This window comes from Anser anser (genome assembly GCF_964211835.1).
Source record: "Anser anser genome assembly, chromosome: 4".
Lineage (NCBI taxonomy): Eukaryota > Metazoa > Chordata > Aves > Anseriformes > Anatidae > Anser > Anser anser.
The window spans coordinates 6,898,333-6,925,894 of record NC_139724.1 but is presented as its reverse complement, the minus strand read 5'-3'; the positions used below and the strand labels follow the sequence as shown (position 1 = coordinate 6,925,894).

The following is a 27,562-nucleotide window of genomic DNA, read 5'->3' as shown; positions in this document are numbered from 1 at the left end:
AAATCAGAAGTAATAAAAAATGTTTTTATGAGGCAAGTTTTCAGCAATTCATTGTCAAAATGAATTCAGCATTTTCAGAGAAGCCGCTAAGCTAGTGGGGCAGGTTGACCTTCAGTCTTCTGAAACATTCAGGTTTTAAAGATGCCCATTAATCATATCTGTTCTGTTGGTTTTCTGTGAGTCAGCAGGTTTCCTCCAGCTGAGAAATAGCTGTATCAAGTGAGAAAATCAGAAAGTGCCATTTGTTTCCTCCACTTACCAGGGATGGTCACCAAAACTAGTAAGGCTTATAATCAGCTCCACTCTTCGTCTCCCTTTTGACCTCATTTACTACTATATAAACACGCATGCTTTGTGTTTGCAAAGGTAGAAGTAAACACCTTGGAAGAATTTCTCTGATATGGTCTTCCACTGTAATAGTGGGAGAGATTAAATCTAGAGCTCCGCTTGCTTGATTTCTTCTGCATGGATCTTCGGTGTCACACAAGAAATACAGAACTTGACAGGAGACCTTTTTTTTTCCCAATGTACGGCTACATTTAGCACATACAGACCTAAATCTTCTGAAAACAAGTATGTTGAAAAGCTCCCAACTTCAGGGCTTTTAGAGATATCCTGTTTCTGTGAAGAATAGGGGAACCAGATAAACTATGGGGAAGCTCAGGTAGAACCGGGGACACTCTGTATGGGCATAGGAGACAGAGGTTAGTACTTGGTTGCTGGGGGCAGGTGTAGCTCAGTGGAGAACCTGGCAATGTTCTTGAAGGAGCAAAGCAAAGCGGGCAAGGAGGGCCCCTGATGCACGTCTGGTGGCTGCACATTGTAGAACTGGCACTTGTGAGATGGCAAAGAGCAGCAGGGAAGAAAGCATTCTCGGTTCCCCAGAAAAAAAAAAAAAAGAAAAAAAAAGGCAGTTTCTCCAATTGTTTTCCCCTTTCGTGCCATGATATGAACCTAAGGCCTGGGACCTGTGTCCCCGGGATAGTGGCTGTAGCTGCCAGGAGTAGCAGGATCCTGGAAACAAACTTCTTGAGTGTCGGGCACGAGATCATGGGAATCAGTGTCTGCACCGTGTGAAAGGGTGCCACCAGTGTCCCTCTTGACTCCTCTGTCTACTAATCTGCTTATAATTAACCTTGCAGACTGGATGATATATGGAGCATGCTGTTTCCCTACTCTCTTTTGGGGTGGTACACTCAACCCCCCAGAGGTAACATTTTGTGGTTCAGAATTCCTAAATAATTACTGAGGACTCGGCTGTGCCTATGCAGGGTAGTTTTGTATTGCACTCCCACAGGAGTCAAGGTACTGCTGGGTTCCTTGAAAAAAGATTTAGGTTATTTCTGAAAATCAGCAATTAACAAGTGGGTTTTGTGTGTTTTAAGACAACAGAACTGTCTGTAGTTACAAATCTGCTCTTAGTGGCTGGGGCTGAGCACAAGTTTGTACTTCTTCTGCTTGGAGAAACGCAGTGAGAACATTTTAGAGAACCAATCGTTCTGACCCTCCTAAACCTAATTTTGAATAGCGCTGTGTGAATATAACAGCTTTCTAGAGGAACAAGAAACAATGCTTTGCCACATTTGGGCATTGAAGTGAAAATGCTATTGCGCTTTGCAGTCCTGGTTCTGATTTTTCAGTGCACATGTGGCTTTTGGTACCAAGCACTATGACGGGGGAACTGGCTATAATGACTTCTCCAGAGATTGCTTGCACTTTTTGCACCCTCGAGCTGTTCAGTAACATCCTGTAGACTTTCTGTTTTTCTGCTACAGATTTTCTCATTACCTACGAGTGCTTCGTAGCTGGGAGCAGAGGTGGGAACTGTCTGAACAGCCCGCTGCAGTGCTGAGCAGAGATGAGTTAGCTTGAATCCTTTTGGTGCAAACTTGGTATCACTTCATGGCAGTACCTCGTGTCCTTTTTATGTACCCAGACACGTGCATTCCTTCTGTCTGTAGCAGGTACCTGTACCACTACATAGTTGTGAACGTATTACATTTCTCTCTCTGATTTCCCCTTAGTAAAATGTTAAAAAATATATGAATAGCGGAGTGCAGGTAGAAATCTCTGCAAAACACGCACAGTTTTTGGACAGAACCAGAAGAAGAAAACGTGTCTGTTTCTCCTCCAGATAACCGTTTCCTCATTGACCTTGCCTGGCTTTGTTGGGGCATGGTGTTACCAAAACCAATACCCTACTCTGTTTTTCTTTGTAGAATGAAATGACAGATAACTTCACCGATCATGAGGAGGAAGCAGAAGATGATGACACTTACGTGGTTATGGTAGGCTTGGAAACTCAACCAGCCATGAGTAAGTCATATTGTTTATCAGCGGCACATCGTAAGCTGTGTTGTGTGGGATTATGGACAAACACAGGGGCCAAATTATTTTAATACTTCCAATTTCCACGTTACTGCAACTTCTGAGGAGGCAGGTGTCCTAGGGGACAGGGGAGGCAGGCAAGGGATTCAGTCGTGATAACAAAGTCTTGCTCAGTAAGACAGACCGTGGTGCAACCAGCGCTCCTGGTAAATTCTACAAAGTTGTGATCTCTGCTCCATATCTCGAGGAGAGCCTTCATATAAGAGGAGAACCTGGCTACAGGTGTGGGCAGCTCCTGTGTGGAGGCACAGAGGGTAGACATTTTGCAGCTTGATCTTTATGCACCTAAGCATGTATTGATCACAAGTTTGTTGCTAATCTGTGTGGTCAAATGCATTCCTCTTGAAAACTGCAGAGCTGCTTGTTTGCATTTACTGATGACAGTTTCTTTAGTTACATATATTTTGCAGTATCATGAGTTTATAAAGCTAAACTTTATCCTGTTTCCATCTTATCTGTTTGTTGACAATTTTGTCTTTCCAACTGTCTCATATTCTGTATGAACATGATATTTCTTATTTGCAATGTTTAAGCCTGCTGCTTTTTGGCACATCTAGGTATACAATAGACACTGTGAAAATGTGAGCTAGAAATCCGGTTAGCCGTGACACGCTTCCACTGTCTCTGTCACCTTTCCACTATATATGGAGTACATCGGGGTGGGCACATGGAGGAAGAATGTGAATCGTAACAGATGGCCGTGGTAGTCACCTACATGCTCTAACCTCCCATTTTAATCTGTGGTGGAAGAAAGACTTCACCAAAGGGTAGCTCAGAAGCTACCTGTGTAGCTTATTCTGTTATGTCACTTACATGCACCCCCCAAATCTTAATGCTGTACAGTGTTGAAAATTTATCATTTTACATACCTGTGGTCTGTGGGCCATTAAAAACCACCCCAGATTTCCACAGGAGTCCAGCCATGTCTCCCAAGGGCAATGTGTATTTTATTTTAGAGAGATCCAAATAGGCACCCAAAATCCATTGTATAAAAACAAGTTACACAGATGGGTGAGCTAGGGCTTTATTTTCCTAGTAGTGCACCGTGCTCCACTGAAAATCAAGTAACACAAATTACGGAGGTATGGTAAGTGTGTGTGATTGCATTCTGACAACAGCTCCAGAAAAGCTGAACGTACCGTCTGCACGAGGATGTTGTATATCAGAGTAGCAAGACATAATAAAAACTTCCACTGCTGATCTGGTAAATATTTTAAAAGCTGTTCACTGACGGTGTGTATTTGACAGCCTTCCTCCACTGTATTAGTTCATAAAAGTTTTATTAGCCACTGCATTGCTTCTGTGGGGATCCTTGAAACAGGAAATGTTTCCAGATGGCAAATTTTAAATGGAATAATGCATTCTTTAGCATTAAATGCCAAGCTGAACCTGGGAGATCAATATGGAATTGGATCAAGATGCCAACAAATAGCTGAGGTGGATGAGGAAGAGGAAGATGATGTAGAAGACAGCAGAGAGGAAACTAAAGATGAAGATCGAGAAGGGGAAGATACCTACACCCTTGTCAACAGTCCTAACAATTTATATGCCAGCATACCTGATGATTCAGTAAAGACCAGAAGAGACTTATTTTTCTACAAGAGGCCACCTCCTCCTCCCCCTCGAAATCTGCCTGGCACCGTAAGGCAGGATGAGCTGCACAATTTATCACAAGGTATGATCTTGGGAGGAAAAGAACCCCAGATACAAACACACATGTAAACACAGATTAGGTGCTGCTGCAGAAATTATGTATGCTCACTTCTAATAGTAGTAGCTAGACAGCATGGCCCTAATTCTGCACAGCAAACATGTGCCTGTGACCTGCATGAAGGTCTTCACAACCAGGTGTATCAGCTAATACAGAGGTGTGGGCTGCTGGGTTACAGTTTCAGGTTTTTCTCACTCTGTCCATCTCAGAATGCTACCAACTAATACATAAAATACTTGTTTTACAAGAGAGGCCTAAAACAAAGCACTAAGCTTGTATTTTTCTCAAGTTGATTTAAATATTTACATTTAAAAATATTAAATACTATCTTGATTTAATGCAGTTTATAATTTCACAGGTAGAATTAATACAAAAGTGACTGTGTGGAGAGAAGTAACAGTATTTTATTATGTTTTAGCCAATGTTGTGGTTAGAAATAAAACACTACATTGTGTTACAAATAGAAAAGAGAGAGAGAGAGATTGTGACCTTTAAGGAAATGCTTTTCTTTCTTTTTTTTTAAATATTTCAGCTCCAGAGTAAAAATCTAAAATTTAGTGTTGTAGTTGAGAAGTCCAAAATACCATTTGCATCTATTTCAAAAGGAGTGATTATATTTTTTTTCTCATTGGCAAAAAGTAAATATGCAAAAGAATTCAAGCTTAAATACCAGTTTTAAAAAATCTTGTAGAAAAAAAAAACTTTTGTCATGGACACTACTGATAAGTGTGTGCACAAATTGCCTGTGAGTTTGCTCCACAGCTTATTACTGTTAACTCTCTTTTCAAATGTGGCATAACCCATTAGAGGCCTAAATTACCATCACCAAGCACTTTGATGTTCATGTAAGTGCACAGAAATAGCTGTTCAGCCTTATAGCCTGCTTTAGATAGGTTTTCTTCCTGTTTTCTGCTGTGAAAGAAAAAACTGGCTACGTACAGCAGGTCACAGATTCCAAAAGGAAGAGGGGCAAAATAAAACCACTATTGCAAATGCATTTTCCTTGCTATGCCATACTCAATGTAGGTGTGTATGTATGTACATAAATGAGGGGACAGGTTTGGCATACGGGATTTGTTAGCATAGGTCTGATATAAATGCCTGTATTGGGACAGCTCTCATGGCTACACCGTCAGGTAGCAATGTGTCCCTCTCTGCCAAATGCCCGTTACCTGTACGTGGATCCCAGAAGAGGAAACTTCTCTGCTGTGTGGTGCTGATAAGACCAATGCATTTAGGAATGCATCTGTGTGAATCAGTCACTTAAGACATGCCGTGAATTTTCCTGAAGTCCTAGGCTTGGTTTCGTTTCACTTTATTTTGGGGGTGGGGATGGGGGTATCAGAATTCCCTAAATTGGCATGGTATTTGCTTTCAGAGAGCTCTAATGAGTCACTGCTACGTGTTTTTAGTTAGCCACTTAGTTTAGCTATTGCTATGGAAGACCTAAAAGGCAAGTCCCTTCTTCTTGAAGTCTTTCTTTTGGCAGTGGCATGAGAGTGCCCCCTGTGGGAGTTAAAAGAAAGAAAATCCTACAGAGAAAGAAACGGAACTTTTATAGTGGCATGGAAACAAAATACTTTTCATATTAAATATGGCAGCTGTATTAATCACACTTGTTGTTTTTTTTTTAAAAATTATATCTGAGCCAGAATACATATTGATAATATGTATTAATAATACAGCCCATTTATAAATGACACATCCCATTTACAAATGTATCATAAAGATTGTAAAGCTCCTCTGAACCCATAAACAGATACAACAATTATTTAATTTACTGTAAATAGCAACCAAAGCATTTAAAACTCCAGTAGTGACCAAAGCCTAGCTCAGTGAATGCACATTTACATGCAGTTCATTACAACATTAGGAAAAGCTGTAAAATGTAAAAGCTAAAGGAAAGCAAGTTCTGATTAGATGTACGGTGAAACATGGGGAGTAGAGACCCAGCAAAGTCATTTGGGTGTGGGGTTTAGGATAGTCTTAGCGTAGATAATAAGAGGTCATAAATTTCATTTATCCTTTAAGGGGCTTTTAATTTTTTTTCCACTTTTCCCTACAGTACATTGTAGTAAAATGCTCAAAAACAAATGGGACATTGAAGATGTTGGAAAGACAAAATCCAACATTTTCTAAAATAAGTTTAATTCCTTAAGTCATTGTTGCAACAGCTAACAAATAGCCTGATTTGCCAAAATGCCAAGGACTACAGGTACCACTTGCTTGGCTTCACCATTAAGGAATGTGTTCGTATGACTCTTGTTGGAGCAACCGGGGTATGCAGCATTGCTTTTAAATAAGAGTATTTACTTTGTGCCAATATATTAGCATCTAATTTTGATAATCTGATGTGAAATCATGAGGAGGCCCTGAAGCTGAAATTATACCTTTAGGATATCCTCTCTGCTGACGTAGATGATCAGAAACCAATGAGAATCAGAATGTCTTAGTTTAGAACTGAAATTAGGTCTCCTCTTTACATTAGAAAAATCTAAAGCCTTAAGTTAAGTCTTGATCTCCTTTCTTTACCCCACCTATGGAACACAATTCCGTGCTTTTTCAGAAAGGAATTTTGTGGAGAACAGAAGTGACAGAGAATATGGTGATGGACTCCTAACAGCATGCTACAGAGAAGGCCAAGATACATATGAGGAAGATGACAAGGAGGAGCACCCATACACTTCTGCGAAATTGGATGAATCTCTGTACGATTTGATACTGGCTGAGAAGGAGGAGGAGAAGAGGAAAGAACGCAGGTCGTTTATCACAAACAGGCCTCCAGCCCCTGCCCCTCGTCCTGTATGTTCGCCTGCCAGAAATGAGAACACTCCCTACATAGTACAAGGTCAGTGCTTGCTTCTTTGAGAATACTTGCTGATAGAATATGGACGTGTTTGTTCCTTTTGATGAACAGTTTTGTTGTGTTTTTTTTAAAGACTAAGATCTTTGTTCAGTTGCTTTCAAACCAACAAACCTGTTGATTCAATTTACCTGTTCTCACTTTTCAAATGAGCTGAGAACATCTCTGACTAATAATTTTCAATTTGCATCTACGATAACATCACTTTTTTGGTTTAATTTTACAAAAAATATGACAATCTGATGGAAGATGAAGAATCACTGGGCTAGCTGTGAGTGCATTTATTTCAATGGTATGATACAGAATGTGCTATTTGAGTAGCTTTTTCTTTCAGTTTCTTTATCAAACTGTTTTTTCTTAATTCTGAGAGTAGAGGTTTCAGCCATATTCTGTTTTCCTGATGAGAGCAGTAGGGAGAAATGCCTATGTGGAGATTCCTCTTTCTAATCTCCTTTCTCTGATGCTAGAAATTGCCATCTGGGGAGGGACTATATCCTTTTACCATTTCTCTGAAAATTGATGGACCTTTTTGAGCTTATTCATGGAAATGTAATGCTGGAAGAGCTTCCAGGTATCTTTTAGACCAATTCATATTGAAGCCAAATTTCAGAATAACAGAAGAAATTCCTGTGAGCTTGGTGCAGGGATCTCTCGGTGTAAGCTCCAAAATGCATACAGTCTGCATTTCCACTCTCCTCTACAAGAACCTCACAATTGTATAAGAATGTGCATAAGAATAAATGGTAGAAAAACAAGTTGAGAAGGACACCGGATTACTTACACTAGAAGATTACTTACTCCATCCAGTGCGTGCATTAAAACAGGACTGATACGACCCAAATCATCCTACCATACAGAGAAGCACCTCCTTTGCCATGCCTTTTTCAGTCAGTGATTTATTCTTCCTAGCTAGCTCCAGGCTGTATAACTCCAGGTGAGGCCCAGAATATGCGGGCTATTGTCTTCATCATTTAGTTGCTGTTTCTTCAGCATGTTCAGGAAGCATAAGGATGAATCATTACAGTAGTTAGAGAATAAGGCAAGAAGGGATGGATGTAGGAGGCCTGGTACAACTACAAAAGTCTTGAAATAGCTACTTTTACTAAGATTGTTAGAGCAGCACCTCAGATCTTGGTCCTCCATCATAGATGTGCCAGTGACTCGAAAGCTGTTACTGTGAAGATGCATTATTTGGAAGACTGCTTTTACTGACTGTTATTGCACTAGAGTGTTTCTGCTTTGTCTGCCCTAGCTGTTCACTAAGGAAGAAACTATGCTTTGATGGGGCCGTGGTTCTTTTACACCTTATATACTAACCCAAGGTTTTAAGATTTGCTTTTGTATGCGAGTAGGGGGTAGACAAATGATTTTCCTCTTGTTCTGTGACATCAGTCTCTGTCTCAAGTTCATTTACTTAGACAGTAAATGACAAAAGTGGAAGCACTTCAAGAAAGATTCACTTTGACCACTCAGGCCTCTGCTTCCCCAGCCATCATGCTAGTTCTAGGGCTGGGGTTTCTCACTCTCCTGTTTCGTGCAAGCATTCCCAAGGTAGTGAAATTTTAGACAGGAGTGGTGTACATTCAGCCAAAAGATTCCTCTTGCTACTTGTCTTGGCAATTTTTGTCCTCCACAGTGGTTAAAAAAATATTCACCCAGTCTAGCAATATCCCAGTTTCTGGTTTATTGTATTAGAATTTCTTATAATCAGAAAAGAAAAGATGGTTTAATCTGTAAGAACCAGAAAATTTAATTCCAGCCCATCCTTAGAATCTGCATGTGTTCGCATCCATTGCTTTATCATTTAATTTATTGGGCGTAAAATAAAACCACTTTGGTTAGTGCATGTAGACGTTTTCCATTCCTCAAATAAATTTGTGATAGTTTCAGGTTTTCTTTTCATATATTATCTAAAAAAGAGCATTTCTGAGGACACAAAGTCAAACAATGAAAAAGTTAGAAATTAAGGGAGTTTTGCAGTTTTACTTCTTTCTTCCTGCCACAAACATTACGATACGATCCTTAACTATAAAACTGTGTGCTGCTATTTATCCCAGCTGCTTTGTTTCATCTAGTATGTAAAGTGGGTGAGCATAAGACGCAAAACTCTTCAGTGTTGTTCAGTCCCATTTTTGCTTAAAACGTGATTCCTGCCTCCCCTAGGTACAGTGTGTTGCTTCATACCCCCTTGTGATACGCCCTCTGATTTGTTCTGTGTCCACTGAGGTCTTGGGTGCCCAGTATGAAGTACCTGTGGGGTGCCGTGCTTCAGGCAAACACCATCATATAGCACATTACTCACTCAGAGCAGAAATCCCGTTGTTTTCAGTGGCTGCTAGGAGTAGTTAGAACTTCAAATTCCTCAGTGTGTCTAATAGCATCCTGGTATCAGGGACTCGTGAGCCTGATTGCTGGGTTAAACGACTTGTCTGGAGTTACGCTGGGGCTTTATTGGAGGGAGAAACCCTGTTCCACAGAGCAACTTCAAGTTACTCAACCAGAGGCATCCTTCCCCACCGCACATTCACTAAGTACCTTTTAAATTCTAAACCAAAGAATATTTCTGTAAGAAACAGGTTCTGTTAAAGCATATTTCTGTAAGAATCAGGCTCTGAGTGAGCTGAAAGATGTAAAACATAAGTGTTCTAATAAGTTCGAGGTGGTTTCATTTATTCTGTTTTAAATTTTAATGAATGTGCAAATCGCTGTAGTGGACACTGCTCAGCAAACTGCGTCTTTAACAAACAGTGGGTACAGTTGTTGTTTAGACCACTGCAAGAATTTTGTTTTATGTAGAAAAGGCTCATCAACCGATGGAGCTGCACATTGGTGCCAAATAGCTTGCTGTCCAGATGGTGCACACTCTTCGCATGCCCACTTTCCATTCCTTAAGTGCTTAGTGTTGCTTTGGAGGTTATTTCAGTGTTTTTTTTTTCCAGTGGTGTTCTGCCAAAACAGCTGTTAAATAAATGTATGAAGGTGTTGTGCTTTCAGTTTACAGTGAAGTTTAAATACTCCCTATTGATACCACATTGACCGTGCTGCAAACCGAAGTCTGCAGTACGTTCTCAGGACAGAAGTGTGAGCATCTGTAACACCTGGGGACCATTTCTGAAGTCTCACCTACCAGGAGTACCCTATGGTGTGAGGGTTACGTTACTGTCCTGGCTTGTTCTTTTACCTCTTGTCAGAGACCACCAGTACCAGAGGGGTTCTCCACAATGTGGACACCTGCCCTACAGCAGCAGAAATAAAACTTCATGTGCTACAGCCTTTGGTCCTTTACAAACCTGTCACAAATCCCTGCGGCAGTGCATTTTCCCTCTGTGCACGGGAAACGTTTTACCACGTTAGCTGTCTGTGGGACTTCACACCTGGGTTAGAAGACGTGGAAAAAGTGTTTCCCATTTACTGTTCCAGAAGAGAATACCGTTTTCGTTGCTCATCAAAATCACTGGGCATACAGGAAGTAGCAGGCAGTGGATATTTTTAAGGAGGCAGACTATTTTATGTGCAGATGGGAACAACATAAACCCAAATGCAATGGAAAAAAAATCTCCATTGCAGAATTGCTAGTGTCTTGGAAAGTTATCAGGCTGATTACTGGGAACTATAGCGATCACATCCTGAATTTAAAGTTCTTATTATGCAGATGGTTTAAATGCTCTGAAGCAGGGGTTCCCAAAGCGAAGCCTCAGAGCCCATGCAAACTGCAAAACCTTTATGTCCCAGAGATGGTTTTTCTAGTACTTTCCTATGGTGAGGATAAAGTACTGCACTGCAGATGAATTTCATTATGTATCCCCAACTTAAGGATGTTTTTCCATGGAAAAAAAAAATACTAGGAACCACTGTTGAGCTGTCTTAGAACACCTTAGACTTTAAAGATCTGTTTAGGAACTAGTATATGGGCTTCATCTGTCATGGTGATTCAGTCAGATTTTTTGGTATCTTAACTCCAGTAGATTATAATATGTACTGAATAAAGCACACAGAGAGGAAATATTTCTAGGATGCAGCCTGACTGAAAAGCAACCCATTCTGAATAGCATGGTTTTGGTCAAGCCAGGTAGTCTTCTCCTTTTTGCTTTACTCTGCTGAAGAAAAATGGGACTGCAGAAATATATTCATGCTTTACGTAGTGGAGCAAATGTTCTTGAGTATATTGCTAGACTTCTTCCACCTTCCATAGTCCACCAAGTTAAAATGATGAGAAGAGCAAGAGTGGGAGCATGGGAGCGTTCTCTTCACCGTGTATGGGACAGCAAGGACACCGACACCAAGTTCTGACCACCACCGCCTTTTCACTCACTCTTTACCCTTTTGGTAAACGGCATTCCAGTGTTACTTTGGTTGTCTTGCCTCAGTGTAGGGGAACAGCTGCCTCTGCATAGTCTCTGGAGGTCCCTCCCTGACCAAGGTGTGATTCTAGCAGCTTTGGGCTCGTGTTCGGCAGAATCAGAATCTGACTGTGAATTGGGAAGAAAATTGCTGGTGAATGTGTTTATTTTTTGTGTTACTTTCACATTGTCATTACATGGTGATTCTTTTTAAAGTCATTTTACGTTTGATCTGAGAAATTGGGTTTCTCAGTCTTGACTTCCTAATTATGCGGCTGTGGAAGGTAGAGGCTGACAGCAAACAGCCTGTGTATGAGCTGTGATGAGCAGATCTGGAGCTGCAACTGCAAAACTCAGGCGGCGTGCCTTGGGCCTGTAATTAATGGAGCAGCCTGGCAGTGCGGTATTTCCATGAGTGTTGTTGACGTTGCTTAGTCTGTGTTCTGGTGCAGTGACTGCTGCGTGCCCTTACAGATGTCGTCACAATGTCAGCCGATGTGTTTAGAACAGATCAGAGCTTCTGTACAAGTTTATGTCCTGGTTTTCCCACACCACTGCAGTTAAAAGTCTTTTCCCCTCACCTCCTGATGGTGTAAGTGCATTCGGACGCCTGTGCCCCCATGACAGGACAGCACCTGGGACCTGAGCCCCCTTCGTTACCCTGCCCGGCACGGGTAAGGCACTGCCCTTCTCCACGGCACGTGTTCCTGATTGGGCCGGTCATAAGGCGTGCTGCCGTGCTTCTGTTCGGTGCTCAGCTGTGCTGAAAAATACAAAAGGCCATGCTACTTAGTGTCCCATCGCCTTAGCTGATTTCATGCTATGAATCACCAGAGTTTTTCGTTTTAATCTTAAATATGTGAACTATTTTGGGTACGTTTTAGGAGTGCTCCTTAATCATCTCAGTGTTGCATCTTTAGGACTCTTGCTGAGTGATGCTCCATGTTAGCAAACAAAACAGACAAAACAAAAGTGAGATCTAAAAGGATGTGAACCAACATCTGCATACTTGTCATCTCATGAATAATAAGCATCATTCCATTATATTCCTTCCATGGTATTCTCCATGTATTTGTCATCTCTCACTGTGCTACATCCAATTTACAATCTAACCTATATCAAATCTGTGAGTTTTATTTGTCTAGGTACTCTGCACACACAGTTTAAATGTTAAGATGTTTAAAAAAATGGAGTGGGCAAAGATAGAGTCTCTCCCAGCAATGTACCCCAGCTAGCAGTTGTGCCCTCCTTTTTGCGTTCTTCCCATGATCATGACAGGTAATTGCGTGGCAACTCTAAAATGAGTGAAGCAAAAACCTACTAAAGCTGGAAGCTTTACAAACTCGCTGTAATTTGCAACTGAGTTGAGATCTGTTAATAAGTGCAACCCTAGTGTATTAATTAATTTGCCTTGTGTTTCTATGAAGATTTTGTTCCCCCTGGATTTTAATTTTGAATGTTTCCTAAACAAAACGGTCATGGCAATAGATAATTCAGTTTGGAACACCAGCTGAATGAGGCTGATGAATAGCTGCATCTTGAATTTCCCGTAGCAAACTGAATTCAAATTAGTGATAGTTACTGGTTGTTTTGCTGTCTCTCTTCTCTGTTGCATTTGTTCTGCTGAAAGTGTTGAGGAAGTAGGATTAGGCTGATGGCATGATAAGCTCAGTGTTCTTCCAGAGGGGGTCGGTTCATCAGCCTGGCTTTACTTGAATCGCCTGTGTAAGGTGCCGAACTGTTGTTTGGGTTTGAGAGGCAACGTTGCTAATTGGGAAAACATCCTTCATAGTTCAGACAGGTAAAGTAAAATCTGAATTAGAAACCATATCTGTGCCTCTTACTGATAGGAGTTGCCTGCTCTCATTCATAATGTAACTTTTTCCATATTTTGATTGCCTGTGTTTTTAATTATCGTACTTCTGACTGGCCTATCACCAAGCATTTTTTTTTAATGTCATTGTGCATCTATAAATTCTTATCATTACAGCTCTGTGTTAGAATCAATTAATTCTGAAAATCAAATTCCTGTTCTTTTTGTCTACCTGCGGCTATTGTAAAAATTTGCATTCTCTCTTTCTAGGTGCTTTACACTCATCATAGTTTCTTGTACAGTTGTGTCATTATAAAATGTTCTTCTTGATATAGAATTATGCACAAGAGGCTTAGATTTCAAATATTTCTAGTCCTTCTATTTGTGGGGATAACCATAAAATTATTAATTGCATTTCAAGCCTCACAGCGTTATTTACCTACATGTGCGTACAGCCTGAATCAGCATCAGTAACCAGTCTCACTGAGATTTAAAAATAATGAACACCGTTTTCTGGTTTCATATCCTACTGGAAAATAGTGCAGTAGTTCCTTACTCATTGTGCTTTCCTGGAGAAATTGAGGTTGCATTACATTCCTAAAAAGTGTTCTTGCTACCTAAGACATCAAAATGTATTTAGGGCATGCAAAGGACTTCATCTGTGTCCTGTAGCAACTAAAGGGGGAGATACTGAACTTCTAGGTTCTGACGTATAAACATGTACGGGTATTTTGTCCAGTCACAATCTGATGAAAAATTTAAAACAAGTCTTACAAATATTATTGAAGGTGCTTGTTAAGTGTTTTTTTTAAAAAAAAAAGAAAGAAAAAAAGCATAATAGCAGTTCTGTGATTTTTTAATCAGATTTTCTATAGCAGAGGCTCTAAAATATAAATATATATATCTACTTGTTCATTTGAAGGACTATGGCATTCTGCCACCTAAAAAACTGCTATATTAATATTGTTTTACTGAAGGAATAGTCACTCTTACCTTCCGTAAGAACAGAATGTGTCTCTGTACAAAACTATCCATTTCTTTCATTCCACTTACTGTATTCCAGCAGCTTAAAGCTGACAGAAGAGAATGTGGGAATGAAGGAGTAAATTGCTAGAGTCTTCCCTAAACCTGTGGCAGTGGTACAGCAGCGTGTGCATACGCCAGGCATTCCAGAAACAGGAATAATTTGTTTTCATTTACTTCACCCACACTGAGTACTTGCTGCCAGCTAAAATCATTTCAGCAAGATGCAGCACGTAAAGTGGCTTTAACAATTTTACTTTGAACAACTGGAAGAGTAATTCCATTTCTGATTACTCTGACACTGCAAAACTCAGCAGAAATTTCAAAGCCTATCAATTAAAGTACTTCCCAATCAGGGACATTGTTGAGTGTATCCCTCCTCTTCCTTATGCAGACAAATTGAGGCTGCTGGCATCACCTCAGTGTACTTTAATTTCCTCTCTTACAAGAGGATACTATTTCAAGTGTAGAAGAAAACACTGCGGCCACATTTAGCAGGATTCTTTGGGAATTATAGAGAGGAGTATTATAAATGTTAAAATCTATCAGTGTTAGGCCGAAACTAGGGCCATAACATCGACAGATTGTGCTGCCTGTCTCGTTCTTTTACGCTATCCATTTAACCCATCTGATAACATTTTCAGGAACGTGAAGTCCCCAGCTGTTGTCATTCATCATCACCTCCCATACTCCCTACTCAGGGTTGGCCTGAAGACTTCATTCTGTCATTTAGAAAACGCTCTCAGGAATTGTTCCTTCCCACCTCTCTGTGTAGCAAGCGCAGAGTTTGAATGGCCTCAATCCGCCATTTCGCAAGTTTCGTGAAAGACACTGAAGAATCGTACGTGGCAGCCTGAGCAGGCAGGCAAGGAACAAACTGAGCTCTGCTGGGTTTCCGTGCTCTGCGTGAGCAAGCAGCCGGGACGGCAGGGTGTGTGCAGAGCGTGCCGTGCACACGGCTCTGTTGTACCATGCCTTGGTCCCAAAACAAATACTTGCTGCACTGAACTGGCACGTTTGTCAGTAAGGTAACTTCACTGCAAGGAGTTACTCTACATTATCAGTTTGTTGTTTTGGGTTTTTTTAGCTAAAATCAAAACTGAGACTTAAGAGGGCAAGGCATATATGACAGTAGGTAAGTCAGAAATGAAGCAGTTCCAGCCATCTGGGTTTTATTTTCGTTGCCAGCAAAAGTTTGACAGCAGCAGATTCCAGGGCAAATCCAAGCTGTCTGTACTCAAGGCACCTGACAGCAGGGGAGTGGTGGGCGAGGGTAAGGGAGCAGGTAAGCAGGCCTTGCTGTTCTTGGTGCCTGTATGAGCAAGAGAAACACACGTGTGTATTCTTACTTAAGCATTGTCATTATTCTTGCCTGGTACTATTGTTTTTCCTGCCTTAGCTTTTCCCCTAAATAAGATACAGACTATAGTACGTGTCCATACCATGTGAAGAACTCTTAAGATTACGTGTTGTTTTGTTTTGTTTTTTCTAAACAAGTAATGTTAATGCAATAATTTTATTTTATTTTCTTCAAAGCTTCTTGTCATGGTATCTTGTAATATCAATAATCCTGCCATTCTGTGCAACAGAACAATTTTTCAAGTAATTAACATTAGGCTGATGAGCGGGTTGAGAAGTACCCCAAGGCTAGAATAAGAAATTTATTCCAGCCTGCTTTCATGAGCCTCCATCCTTCTTTCAGAATGTGTGATGTCTTCTATTAACAGTTTTGGTTAACTTCCTTATGTTCTTAACTTTGTAGTGTTTCAGCGAAAGGCCACTCAGATGCCCAGTGACTACAACAAGATGTACTGCAATGTCAGGAAGCACGGTACAGAATTTAATTTAGCTCTTTAACTACCTTGATGTTTTTCAGTAGAACTAGTAGAGAATTGCTGTGACTTGATTTTGACTGATTTAGCATCTATTTTCCTGCACGTGATTTATATCCTTAATGCTACTGCAGCATGAAGAGATTAAATTAAATAAAGAAAAATAAAAGTTACAGTCTTTTGGGAAAGATTTGTACAGCTAGAGTTACTTTATGCCGTTCTGTTTGCTTTCTCCATTGTGATTAAAAGCAAGAAAAGGAAGGACTGGAGGGCTCAGCTGCGCTCACTTAATTCCAGCTATGGAAAAGCAGCAGTGAGTGGAGCACAAGTTCTCTCCTGGGTGCCCCAAGATCTATGTAGAACGAATTACTGGTGGCAGCCTGGTTGTTATTTAGTTGTTGCACATCAAAACGTTGCTACCAAATTCCTTTAATGGTTCCCTAAAATAACTAACAATGTTACAGACAAAATGAATGAACGCTGAGTGAATATTTTTCTTACCTCTTCTTTCAACAAGTAGCTTATGAGGATTAAAGCATGAAGAGCAGCATGCAATTGCCTATAAAGTTCTGCAAAAGGGAACTGGAGTTTCCCATGCTACTGACATCACTTACCATGAACACTAAGCCACTGAGGAAAAGAGTGCAGGACCTTCTAGGTCTTACTGCATTTCTATAATTTTTAGTAACAGAGTATAGGTAGCATACCTCAGCTAAAATTATATATATGTACATAAAACAGAATAAATTTTATGGGTCTGAGGAACCCCGCAGTAACTCCCATCATTTTGCTGGTAAGAAAAATGCAATTTTACTTAAACTGGTCTGATCTCCAAATTATCGTATCAGATGCACGTCATTGGGGTTATCCCTCTGTCATATAGAAACAACTAGCAGAGATGGAAAAAAAATAGAGACTCACACCTAATTTGTCTTAGTATGGTATGTGATCAAAAGGAGGGAGTAGAAGTCACAGTAGCTGGTTTTTTTTATTTCCTTAATGTATTTTTCTTTGCCTGGTCCTCCTTCACTTAAAGATATCGGTGCACAACACAGCAGAAAAACTGACCCAATTAATAACTGTGGTTTAAACACGCAGCCTGGCTGCGCTCTCTGTGCAGTTTGAAACAAGTGCTTTATGTTACCTTTGCAACATCTTCATACGGAGATGTGTGCTGTCCCAGCCATTTCGTAGCGATGTCCTGGAGATAGACATGGTGCTACACCTCCCTGGACCGAGCTGTGCGTCTGATAACGCACCTCTTCCTGACGTTTCCCTTCAGTTGTGCACCTGCATCATAATCTGTAGGAGGACTAGGTTGGAACAGCTTCTTATCACTGCAGTGTATCCAGTAATTATATTTGGGAAGGAAAAAAAACCGTGAAATTTCATGATGCTTTCTGACCAAATTTCAACCCCAGCATTTGAGAAATGTAATGGTTGAAGTTGGGGAAGAAGGAGTGGGGGCATTGTGGAAATGTCGTGTCTTAACATGTCAATGATTTCCTTTAAAGTGTCTGGGCTATAGCTTTAGCACTGGAAGGAAATTCTTGTATGACCTGACGTTAATGGATCTGTGGATCAGGGCAATAGTAAGGAATGAAATGTTTAAGATGCTACTCTGCTGCCAATGACTAATGGTAGATACCTCATTGATTCATTGTATTTCCCTCATTGCCAAAAAAAAAAAAAAAAGAGGGAGAAAGAGAGAGAAAGGGGCAGGGAAAACCACCCTATAGATGGTGTGGTTTTAATTGATATCAGATCAGAAAGAATAGAAAGGAATGAAATGAGTTACTAATATATATCTTTTTACATTTTGTAGCAGCACACAGACGCCCCAGCGAGACAGTAGCTTATAGCACTGTGAAACACAACATCCCTGCTGAACAGGAAGAACTTATCCATTTGCAGAAACAAGTGAAAAAGGGGGCAATTTCTGTGGACGAAGCCCTTGACAAATTTAAACGGTGGCAGAATGAAAACCAGAGACTACAGTCCACTCTACAGGTATGAATCTGAACATTTAGGTTTCTTGATTGGAATCTTGATCAGTTTGGAAAACAATCTTATGAATTTTGGCTCCTATATATGAGGTCAAAAATGGAGGTTGTGATTTCTGGTGTTATGAGTGACATGCCCATCAATTCCCAAGGCTCTTGTTGCTTATGGTTCTGAATCTTGGAGATACCTGTTTCCACTATTACTTGATTATTCGAGAGGCTTCCTGGCATTATTTTGCCTAAATGTAGGTGCTGCTGCATTTGGTTAAAATCCCGAGTTAAATCTGTTCTCCTAAGGCTTTTATTTTATGCTGTTAAGTGATGCATAGGTCTATGCATCTTTTATGAAACCACCAACTTTCTGTAGCTGAACAAAACAAATGTGCTATTGAATAGTGTCAGCTAACAGAAACATAACTACTTCAAACATACTTTGCTAATATATATTAACTCCAGCACTCTGTATGCCCGTCTGAAAGTGTTGAATCTACTTGGTGAAATTCACAGTTCTCAGAAATGCTCTTCAGCTCCTTTATAGTCAATGTATGGAGTCAATGAAGGTGCACAAAAACAAGATTTACAAAAGCCCACACAGTGAGTCACTGAGAGAATTGCATCAAAGCTAGACAATATGCTTAAGGAGAAAGACACAGTGAGGAGCTTTGTTAATTACTTCTAACAAGACAGCTGGAAGAAGAGGTTATGCCCTCATTTTATATGAGGCCACGCATTAACAAAAATATTTTCTTGTTGTCTTTTAAGTACATTAGTAGAAAAAGAAAAACCAAAGCTAGTCTGCTGCTCAGTGGAGTGGGAGAGCTATCAGACACTGCTTGCAAGGAGAGATTAAATGCCCTTTTTGTTTGCATTTACTGAAGAAATCATACGAGCTTTGTCAGTGCAGTGGAACACTTAATAGCAAAAGTGCAGGGCCCTGGAACAGCCTGGGAGCGCAGCGCCCAGACTGCGCACCAGCAGCACAACACGAGCTGTTTGGCGGCAGTGCAAGGGTACGGGGGTGGCCCCTTCTGGGTCTACCTGCGGCAGTGCGCTGTCAGTCCAGGGGGTTAGCTGGGGAGGTCTAATCTGTGCAAAGATTTATTTATTTATTTTTTAACCTGAAGATGCCTGTATTTGAAGGGAAGATGTACTTGGCTTGGTTTCACTGCTTAAGGGAAAAAGCGTGGTTTATACCCTCGGTTGCATGTCTGACTTTTAGTTTGTTTGGTACCATAGAAAACTCTTTCACCGTTACCCCAGTGTGAACATAATGAATTTAATTCATGCTAGCACTGTAGTTGTCTGGTCTTCACTGGGATTTTGAGGGGAAAAAAATCACTTGTCCAAAGCAAAAAATAAAAACCCAAAACTCTGTAATCTAACCCCAAAATCAATATAACTCACTGATGGGGAAAAAAAAACTCCACAAGACTCTTGGGAATAAAAGCTAAAATTAACATCTACTTGTAGCACGTAGTAGATATTTTTCTGCCTTTTAAAATGATTTTTCTGGAGAGAGAAGTTTGGTGTTTGGAATGTTAGAGTCCAGCTTGTTATAGTTACTCCTTATTTCTACAGCAAACTTCTGTTATTGATTTCTGCTGTTTGTTTTTTAAAGGAAACAATGCGCCACCTTAGAGACATCAGTATTGGAAACAGACTAGGAAAGGAAAACTTGCATGTTAAGTTACACTTTCTTTTGGCTTTCAAAACACCAAAGACTTGAGCTGTTAATAAGTACACTGCAGAGGTCTGATCCAAAGCATAGGCAGACTTTTGGATCAGGCATGGGATTTGTAATGTGCATATTCTGCATCTTTCCACATTTAAGTTATTTTAGTGTAATCGGTCCTTCAGCAGGGTCAAGATTTCATCCCAAAGATGAGCTCAGTGAGAGTTAATGGGGCAGAAAATTTAACAAGTCTTCGTGGCTCAGCTTTTCTGTAGTTGCTATTTCCTGCTGCTTTGTCATATTAGAGTAGATGATTTCTTTATGACAATTTACTTGATGACTTCAATATTTTATTTGTAAATCAGCTATCAATTTGCACTTGCACATTCTTGATGAGCTTTCTATTGCTACAGCAGTTCACAATTGTGACTCGTTAGTAAAAGTTATGCCATTGGTCATTTAAGATGGTTTTTTTCTCCCCTTTGTGAGGCACAGTATAAATCACCTGTATTTCCTGCAAATGATTTTCTCTTATTATTTTGAAATATTAGATGGCATTGGCTTTAGGCCTTTGAATTCTGTAAACTTTAATATGTGCAAGTTCTTGGAGGGGAAGTGTAGTGTTTCTTTTTTTACGTTGGACTTAGTACAACCTTTCTATTTAAATAACCAGCTAAAAATGTTATTTCCTTACTGCAAGAGCAAAAACTAATCCACAGGACTGCTTTCATTATTCTATTAGGCAGTGTTGTATTTACATAGACTTGATAGTTGAGATACTGTAATTAAGGGAAACTCTTGCTGGCCCAGTGGCAGAGTTGCAGTTCAGACTGTTTATATTTATTTCAGCTTTAATCCAAGTCCTCCATGGTCTGTAGGGGCCCAGCATCATGAGTGGGCCGAGTCCGTCAGCCATCACAAGGCACTCAGAGCCTCAGGACCTGGGATTGCCACATCTGTTCCTAAAAGCTGTTTTGTGTAGGCAAAGCAAAGCTTGCCATGACACGAGGGTGATTGTTGGAAACCATTTGGCTGTAGGGTTTTATTTTAAGGCCACATCAATCTTGTTGCTGGTGCTGTCCTCTCTCTCCGGAATCCAGTTAGTTAGTGAATCATACCAGCAGAAATGTAGTATCAACACCAGAATTTAAATTTTTCTGTAACAATAATGCTTGTATTATCCAGTAACTCAGATAATGATCACTATGTTCCCTTCTGATCCTAACCTCCCTGCCCTCTCTGTTATGCTGTTTTATTTCCTGTGATGAATATAAAGCAGAAATATAATATAAAGCAGAAATACAATGGGAAGAATAATTATGTAGGCCCCTCTCCTGTCCAACAGTACACGTATTATCAGAGATTTAAATTCTTGAACCTAAGAACTTTTAACAGATGGAACTCTACAGCTAGAGGGATATTAATGACAAGAGTAAAGAAAGATCTCAGAAAAGCAATACCTAAGTCCAGACAAAAATAAATTGCCTGAAACAAAAATAACGATTGCATTCTTTTCTCTTCAATAATTCCTAAGGAAAGCAGACCTGAAAGCATTCATTGCAGAGACTTTTTGTACCACATGCCATTTAATGGAACTGTATGCACGATAGCTAGGAGTTCAGATTTGTTTAACAAATTCTAGTTCTTACCTCTGTACACAGACTCCCCAGCTGTACGTTTAAAAACATGGGACTACCTCCAAGTCCCATGTTTGAAATCAGGATTTGGAGATCCATTGTCCTAGGCTGTTTTGAAGACTTGATTTAGCATTTAAACAGATCCTAGCAAAAGCCTGTTAGAAAAGGAATTTGATTTGTATTTTAATGAGAGAAGAAAATTTCTGCTATAAGGAACGTAATTTTTAGTTTCTTGATAAGTTTGATCTTGCTTCCACTGTAATGAAAGCTATTAATGGGAGAAGCAGTCATTTTAGTCTTCCATTATAACATTTGATACTATCCTGAAGTCTATATCTCATTTTGCAACAGTTTAATATAGGACTACCTAACACACACATTCAAAAAGACTGCAAAGCAAAAGGAAATTCTGTCACTCTTGAAGTGAAATATCTACCAAAAAAAAAAAGGCAACAATAACTATTTTAAGAACAACTCTATAAGGACTAAGCATATAGAATGTTCATTTGTGGAAAAGTACAGACAGGCAATAATTTATCTCACTACTATATAATAAATACATGGTCTAATCTATAGGCATTGATAATACCTTATCTCTTTTTTTTTTGCCAAGAAGAGATGTAAACCAGCCAACAGAACAACAGCAACAACAAATTTTTAGTAAAATTTCATGGAAATACATAAATGATTTGGGGACCAAAGCTCCGTTTTCAAATGTGAACAACTTAGATTTTTTTTCAGACATTTAAGGTTTCTCTTGGCACCTTTCCTGAAACCGCTGTAGTGCTGAACTAGAAGTAGTCTACTGCCTATGGGAAACTTTATCTGTAAGTTAGGCATGTACATGACTTGGAAAGCCACTTTTCCAACTGTGAAATACCCCGGGACAGGAAAGACGAGAGAGGATAACAGGACTGAAACAGTTGAACTGATGATCTATGTCTCAGCATTTGAAGTCCCCATAGGTCTCCTGTGGCAGACATGTTACAGAACCAAGAAAGCCAGAAGGCTCTCACAGCATGGTGGATGCATCCTGCTGCTGTAGGGTCCCACAAGGGCAGGACAAGCGTCCAAACATGGTTAGACTTGAGCTTGCTCCGTGGTAACGGATTCCTTGCCCTTAAGCATAAAGCGAAACTCTAGTTGCATGGGTTTGTGCTTGTCCCTGAACAGAACAAATGGCAGCAGCATAAATAACATCTACATGAGGATGATGAGACAAGTTTCCTTTAAAGTCCTAAAAGAGCGTAGCTTTTACATGCATGCTGTGTCTATATTCGTAACACAAACGTATTTTTAAAAAACCTACACAGTGCCTACCTGAATCTTTTAGACATTTGAATTACCTGTACGAATCTCACTTAGCTGTTTTTGAAAATGAGATTTAAAAATCTGCCTTCTAGCGCAGTTACATTATGGCTCCTTATGTGCCACATCCCACAGATTTAGTCATCCAGCATCTAAAAATAAATACAAAATTGCAGAAACTACATAAGATGCTTTGAATTGCCTGTACATAGTTATCCCCTCATAGCTGATCTCTGTGGAACCTGGAACTAGGTCTTGTTTTAGGGATACTGATTTGCATTGTATAAGATTCCCCATCAAAACTCGGAATAACTGATAAGCTGCTCTCCACTCAGCACAGCAGCAAGAACTGCTTCACTGCTGGGTAATGAGCAAGGCAAAGGCCACAGAAGGCAAACGATAACTCAGATGGACTTTAGAAAACTAATACTACATTATGCAAATATTAAGCTCGGCCTTTAAAAAAAATATATAGTAGTCAGCAACCTAATCGTTTTAAATAAAGGCAGGCCTTGTTAGGCATGTCAGATGCATAGACCTTCAGTGACAAATACACCTGTGGGACAAACAGGCCATTCAGACTCTGCAGCTGTTCCAGTCTTGGGATCCTTGTCAAGACTGGCAGGGTAGCTGGTCTGCTGTGGAAGGCAAGGAGCTTCTTCCAATGAGTTTTTCACAGGGAACAGAAGTGAAACTAATTTATTTCATAGCTGAGCTGTTAGCTGTTGATCAGTAGGTACTTACACACTTGGTCATTACTGGTGTCTCTCTGTCACTGAGAGTGGCCTTCATATCCAGAAGAACAACTTCACTGCCTGCTGCTGTGGACTGTTCAGTACAGACCCGCTCCCGTAAGGCACTGTGCACAGCCAGGTCATCCCCTGCCGTAAAAGCAACCTCCAACAGAACTTCTTACAGATTCTGATATCCACATTTGTAGATGCCTATGATTGTAAAGCAGACAGTAAAGTTTAATTAAGTTTGCTCAACCGGCTGCCAAAGACCAAATCTCTTCCTCAGCCTCATCCAAAAACCACCTAGAAGAGCACTATGTAGCTTTCACAAACTGTCAGTTTATTGATTAGCTTCGCTATCCCCCAATGTCTGGCTTCATTCCTCAACCCCTCATCAGCACCTTGCTTTTAGTCCAAGTTGCTGCCGAGTGCTTATTCATCAGTTGACACCGCTCCAGCTTGCAGGTGGCATCTAAGGAGACATTTCCCCGAAGCAGCACTTAATCTGGAGCCCGGTGGCCAATAGGAAGATGAGCAGTGACAGACCCTGATTTTGACATCTGGAGCCATGGGAACTCAAACTTCCTTACTGAACTCTGTTAGCCAAGTTGAAATAACTCAGCGTCCTCAAGCATATATTAACTTTTGTAATGTGGCACTGGAGTGTGTGGAAGTCATAAAAAATATTTTTTTTATTTTATGACCTCAACAGGGCTGCCAGTCTTGTAAATATGTATTTGTTGTCAGTTTATGATGCTGTCCATTGGACTTGTGAAGCGACATCTTTCGCCTGGTTTATTCCACTTTAAGTATTTTTTAGCTTCATATGATGCTCACAGTTTAAAAAAAAAAAAAAAAAAACAGTTTCCCGCCCATTTGTCACCAAATCAGGCCTTCACAAGGCAAAGCCCACAGTCAAACCGTTAGCTAAGGAATTCAGAAAGACAACTGGGTATTCCATGTACTTACTCCTCAGGCCTTGCTAATTTACTTCACCATCACAAATGCACATCTTTACACCACCAAAAGAGGCCAGCCATGCTGTTAAAAGTACAAAGCCCACCTCATGTCATTCTCCCACACAACACTCACCTATTTTTGTGGCTGCTCTCTTACCCCTCTGTTCCCAGGGACGTGTGCTGTATTCACATTTGAAGGAAAACACAAAACAGGCGACTCACCCTAGGTATGTGTTTTGAGAATTATTCAACTTTGAAAGACATTCTGTACTGGCCTAATTTATCACTGATATATACATGACTATTCATTAATTGCATCTCTTTTCTTTTTAGTGTCCGACAAGGACCCCAACAGACAAGGAACAGATGCCTAATTAACAGAGGTAAGAGCATGTATACAAACACACACAGACATTATTCGTCATGGAAACTAATGCTTGTGGAAGTACTTTTCATCAGAGTGCATTCACATAATAGAATAGAAGAGCATCTCAATCAGAGGTCTGATTTCACAAGATAAACATAACCAGCAGACATTCTGGTTTATATTAGAACTTACTTTTGTCAGGCTTCAACCTATTCTTGATACCGTAGGGCAAATTTGCAAGCAGTTAGACACTCCACTAAAAGGCTTACAAATAAAAGCTATATTAGAGCGTAGTCCTACATACAGAACACTAGCAGTATCAAACACACTGAATATTTAAATAAAGTTGTACAGATGCAAAGAAGTTATATAGATCTGTACAGAAATGCTGATTAACCCAGAGACAGTGGTCATTTAAGTGCTTGAAAACTTACTGGTGGTGATACAGTCTCCATGAACAGCAGAATTTTCTGGTGTTTGTTAGTGATTTTGACTGTCTTGCTTTTGGGCACCTAATGAGATCTCTAATAGTTTCATTACTATTTGCTACCTGTGTCCTTCCACATATAATCGCATAGCAGTTTTAAAACTACATGTCTGCCATTGATTGAAAATACATCATTAGGCTTGCTGCTAAGAAGTAAAAGTAAATAAATATTTTACAGCATTTATTATTTTTGCTTGTTTATTGTTTGTATATTTTAATCAATTCTGTTTTCAGCCTCTGTGCTGAGAACCAGGTTACCAGGAACTGAACTTAGATCACGAGCTGAGGTTACAGACCTCGTGAATTACCTTGCATTCATTCTGAGCATTGGCTATAGTGAAATAATCGCCTGGAAAATTTACCTTGATAATCCCTCTGAAAATGAAGGAGCACACAAACTTTCTTTTGTATAGAAGGATGATTGCCATTAAAAGTTTAAGGCCAAGAACAAGGATGTCTGCATCCTGTTAGCGTATGTGCAAATCTTGTCCTTGAGATCTTTACCAAATTTATGATACCTTGAATAGTACCTGAATAAGCACTGAATTTCTTCGGTTTGTTGATCTCTGCAAGAATAGTCTGGACTGAGTAGCTCCTAAAGTCAGTTATATTTCTTCATCTTCCTTTCCTTTAGATGAGTTTAGGCCCTGATAGGGATACTGAAACTTTAAAAATGGAAATTGTAGCAGTGAGTAGTATTTTGAATTTTTCATTATTAGAGTTATAAAAGGAACTAAATAGGATTTGTTCACAACAACAAAATGATACAACTTATCCCTGAAGGCGAATATAATAAAGGCTTGTTAGCTAAGTTATTTTGATTCAATTTGCTTCTCCAGCTTTTCCAAGTCTGCGGAACAGCACATTATGCTGGTGTAGCATTATTTTTGTGGCACTGAAAATGGATAAGCTTCAGTGAGGTCTTTGCTTCTGCCCTTCTCTCATGTAAGAGAGGAGGGCAATTTCTCCCTATGAGAACTGTATTCCCATGTCTCATCACTGGAGCCTGATGCTCTTCTGCTCACTGGAGTACAGTGCCTGCACCATGACACAGGTACCTCCATTCCTGCTGCTTATCTTCTAAATCTGTTCAGGCCTCTCCAAAATTCTTACAAAACTGGAAAAAAAAACTAGTTCTCTGGCATGACCTGAAAATGAAAAAAAAAAAAATCTACTCCCTCCCTTTTCAACAGGCAGCTCTCTCCCTTTTCAACAGGCAGCTCTGCTCCTACATGGGATTTCCTAACTGCTCTTTCCTTGAGTGGGGCTGAAGTCACCTACACCAGATAGCTAAAAAAGCTCCGAAGGCTAACAGCCCTGAAGCTGGAAAGAACTGTTTTGATGAAAAACTTAGTAATAGCAGAGGTGCTTCTAAATTGCAGATGGCTAAAGTGAGATGAATCATTCAAGGGGGGAGGGGGAACTACCCCTGGGGTTAGAATAGGTGATTTCTGTCGCTTTTAAAAATCATCATGTGGGAGACAGAAGGTGAATTAAATGTGGGAGAACTTGCAAAACACAATTTATCCAGCACATTCTATAAATTGCTTGTGAATTATCCACGCCAAATTCAGAGAACCTCCTTTCTGCAAAATATAGCCTCTCTATAGCTTTCTTGCTGTTTTTTTTGTCTCCAGATTGGTTCAGAGGAGTTACAATACAATAGCATTAAAGATACTTTTGAAAAGCAAAGCCTTATAGAGCCACCTGTGCCATAACTGTAAAGCAGCAGAATTGCCCTGGCAAGATTTAAAAAGCTTGGTGGTTTGGGGGTTATTTTTTTCCCCTCCCTCTTTTAAACCACTTACAGAAATATCGTATTAATAGAAAAATAACAAGGTTTGAAAGGAAATGTTCATTTGCATACACCAAAAATATGCATTTAAGGTGAAAGTCTAAAATTCTCTGAGAAACTGCATGTTTGAAATTCATGGTTTTAGTAGAAACCTAACACTTCAGTATTCTTTGACAAAGCAATGAAATACAATCTGCGTACAGCACTTAGGAGGACAGGACATTTCCTGAACAGATAAAGAATTTTAAAGAAAAAAAGAGTCTGGTGAAAGTCCAGTACAAACAACTTCATACTGCTGTATTTCCTTACGAGAAGTTGTACGGAAATTTTTGCGTTTGGTTATTAAAAAGAAAAAAAACGCAGCTAAAACGTGCAAATACTACATTTCTATTGGTAATATCATCGTTCTGCAAACAACTCCAGCTCAGAACTTCTGGGCTATGTTGATTGCACCTACTCACAGATCACCATACTTTCTTGTGCAAGGAGAGAGGAGAATACTGGAGCTGATGGATCTAAAGAAAGAGACTCTTGTTGTGAGTCCCTCATGCTCATTTCAACAAATACTGTGTTTGATCTGTCTAAAACACCACAAACAGCCCATTCAGTAACATTTCTCATTATTTCTTA

General features: G+C 39.9%; 1 protein-coding gene and 1 long non-coding RNA gene across 15 annotated transcripts in view; one reads left to right on the top strand and one right to left on the bottom strand.

Annotated features, from left to right (window-relative positions):
* Positions 1-27,562, top strand: part of BANK1 (B cell scaffold protein with ankyrin repeats 1) — a 144,651-nt gene that overhangs the window by 115,282 nt on the left and 1,807 nt on the right. For 4 of the 6 annotated variants that reach the window (XM_083835525.1, XM_083835520.1, XM_083835522.1 and 1 more), the window contains 7 exons: positions 2,220-2,316; positions 3,758-4,063; positions 6,666-6,947; positions 15,901-15,969; positions 17,796-17,980; positions 24,455-24,510; positions 24,617-24,666. In XM_083835525.1, coding sequence (XP_083691651.1) covers positions 2,220-2,316; positions 3,758-4,063; positions 6,666-6,947; positions 15,901-15,969; positions 17,796-17,980; positions 24,455-24,510; positions 24,617-24,666 — 1,045 coding nt within the window. The remainder of the gene's footprint in view (positions 1-2,219; positions 2,317-3,757; positions 4,064-6,665; positions 6,948-15,900; positions 15,970-17,795; positions 17,981-24,454; positions 24,511-24,616; positions 24,667-27,562) is intronic. The other 2 variants (XM_083835523.1, XM_083835524.1) reach the window with 2 other exon arrangements.
* Positions 6,954-27,557, bottom strand: LOC310899318. 9 transcript variants are annotated; one of them, XR_014584193.1, is made up of 7 exons: positions 24,843-27,557; positions 24,417-24,463; positions 23,335-23,534; positions 22,629-22,742; positions 21,295-21,437; positions 17,115-17,307; positions 6,954-12,065 (listed from the first exon to the last, which is right to left on the bottom strand). It is a non-coding gene; the product is annotated as an uncharacterized lncRNA (long non-coding RNA). The 9 variants fall into 9 exon arrangements; XR_014584194.1 differs by having other exon boundaries at positions 23,335-24,463; positions 24,843-24,914; positions 25,668-27,557; XR_014584196.1 differs by having other exon boundaries at positions 24,417-24,506; positions 25,668-27,557.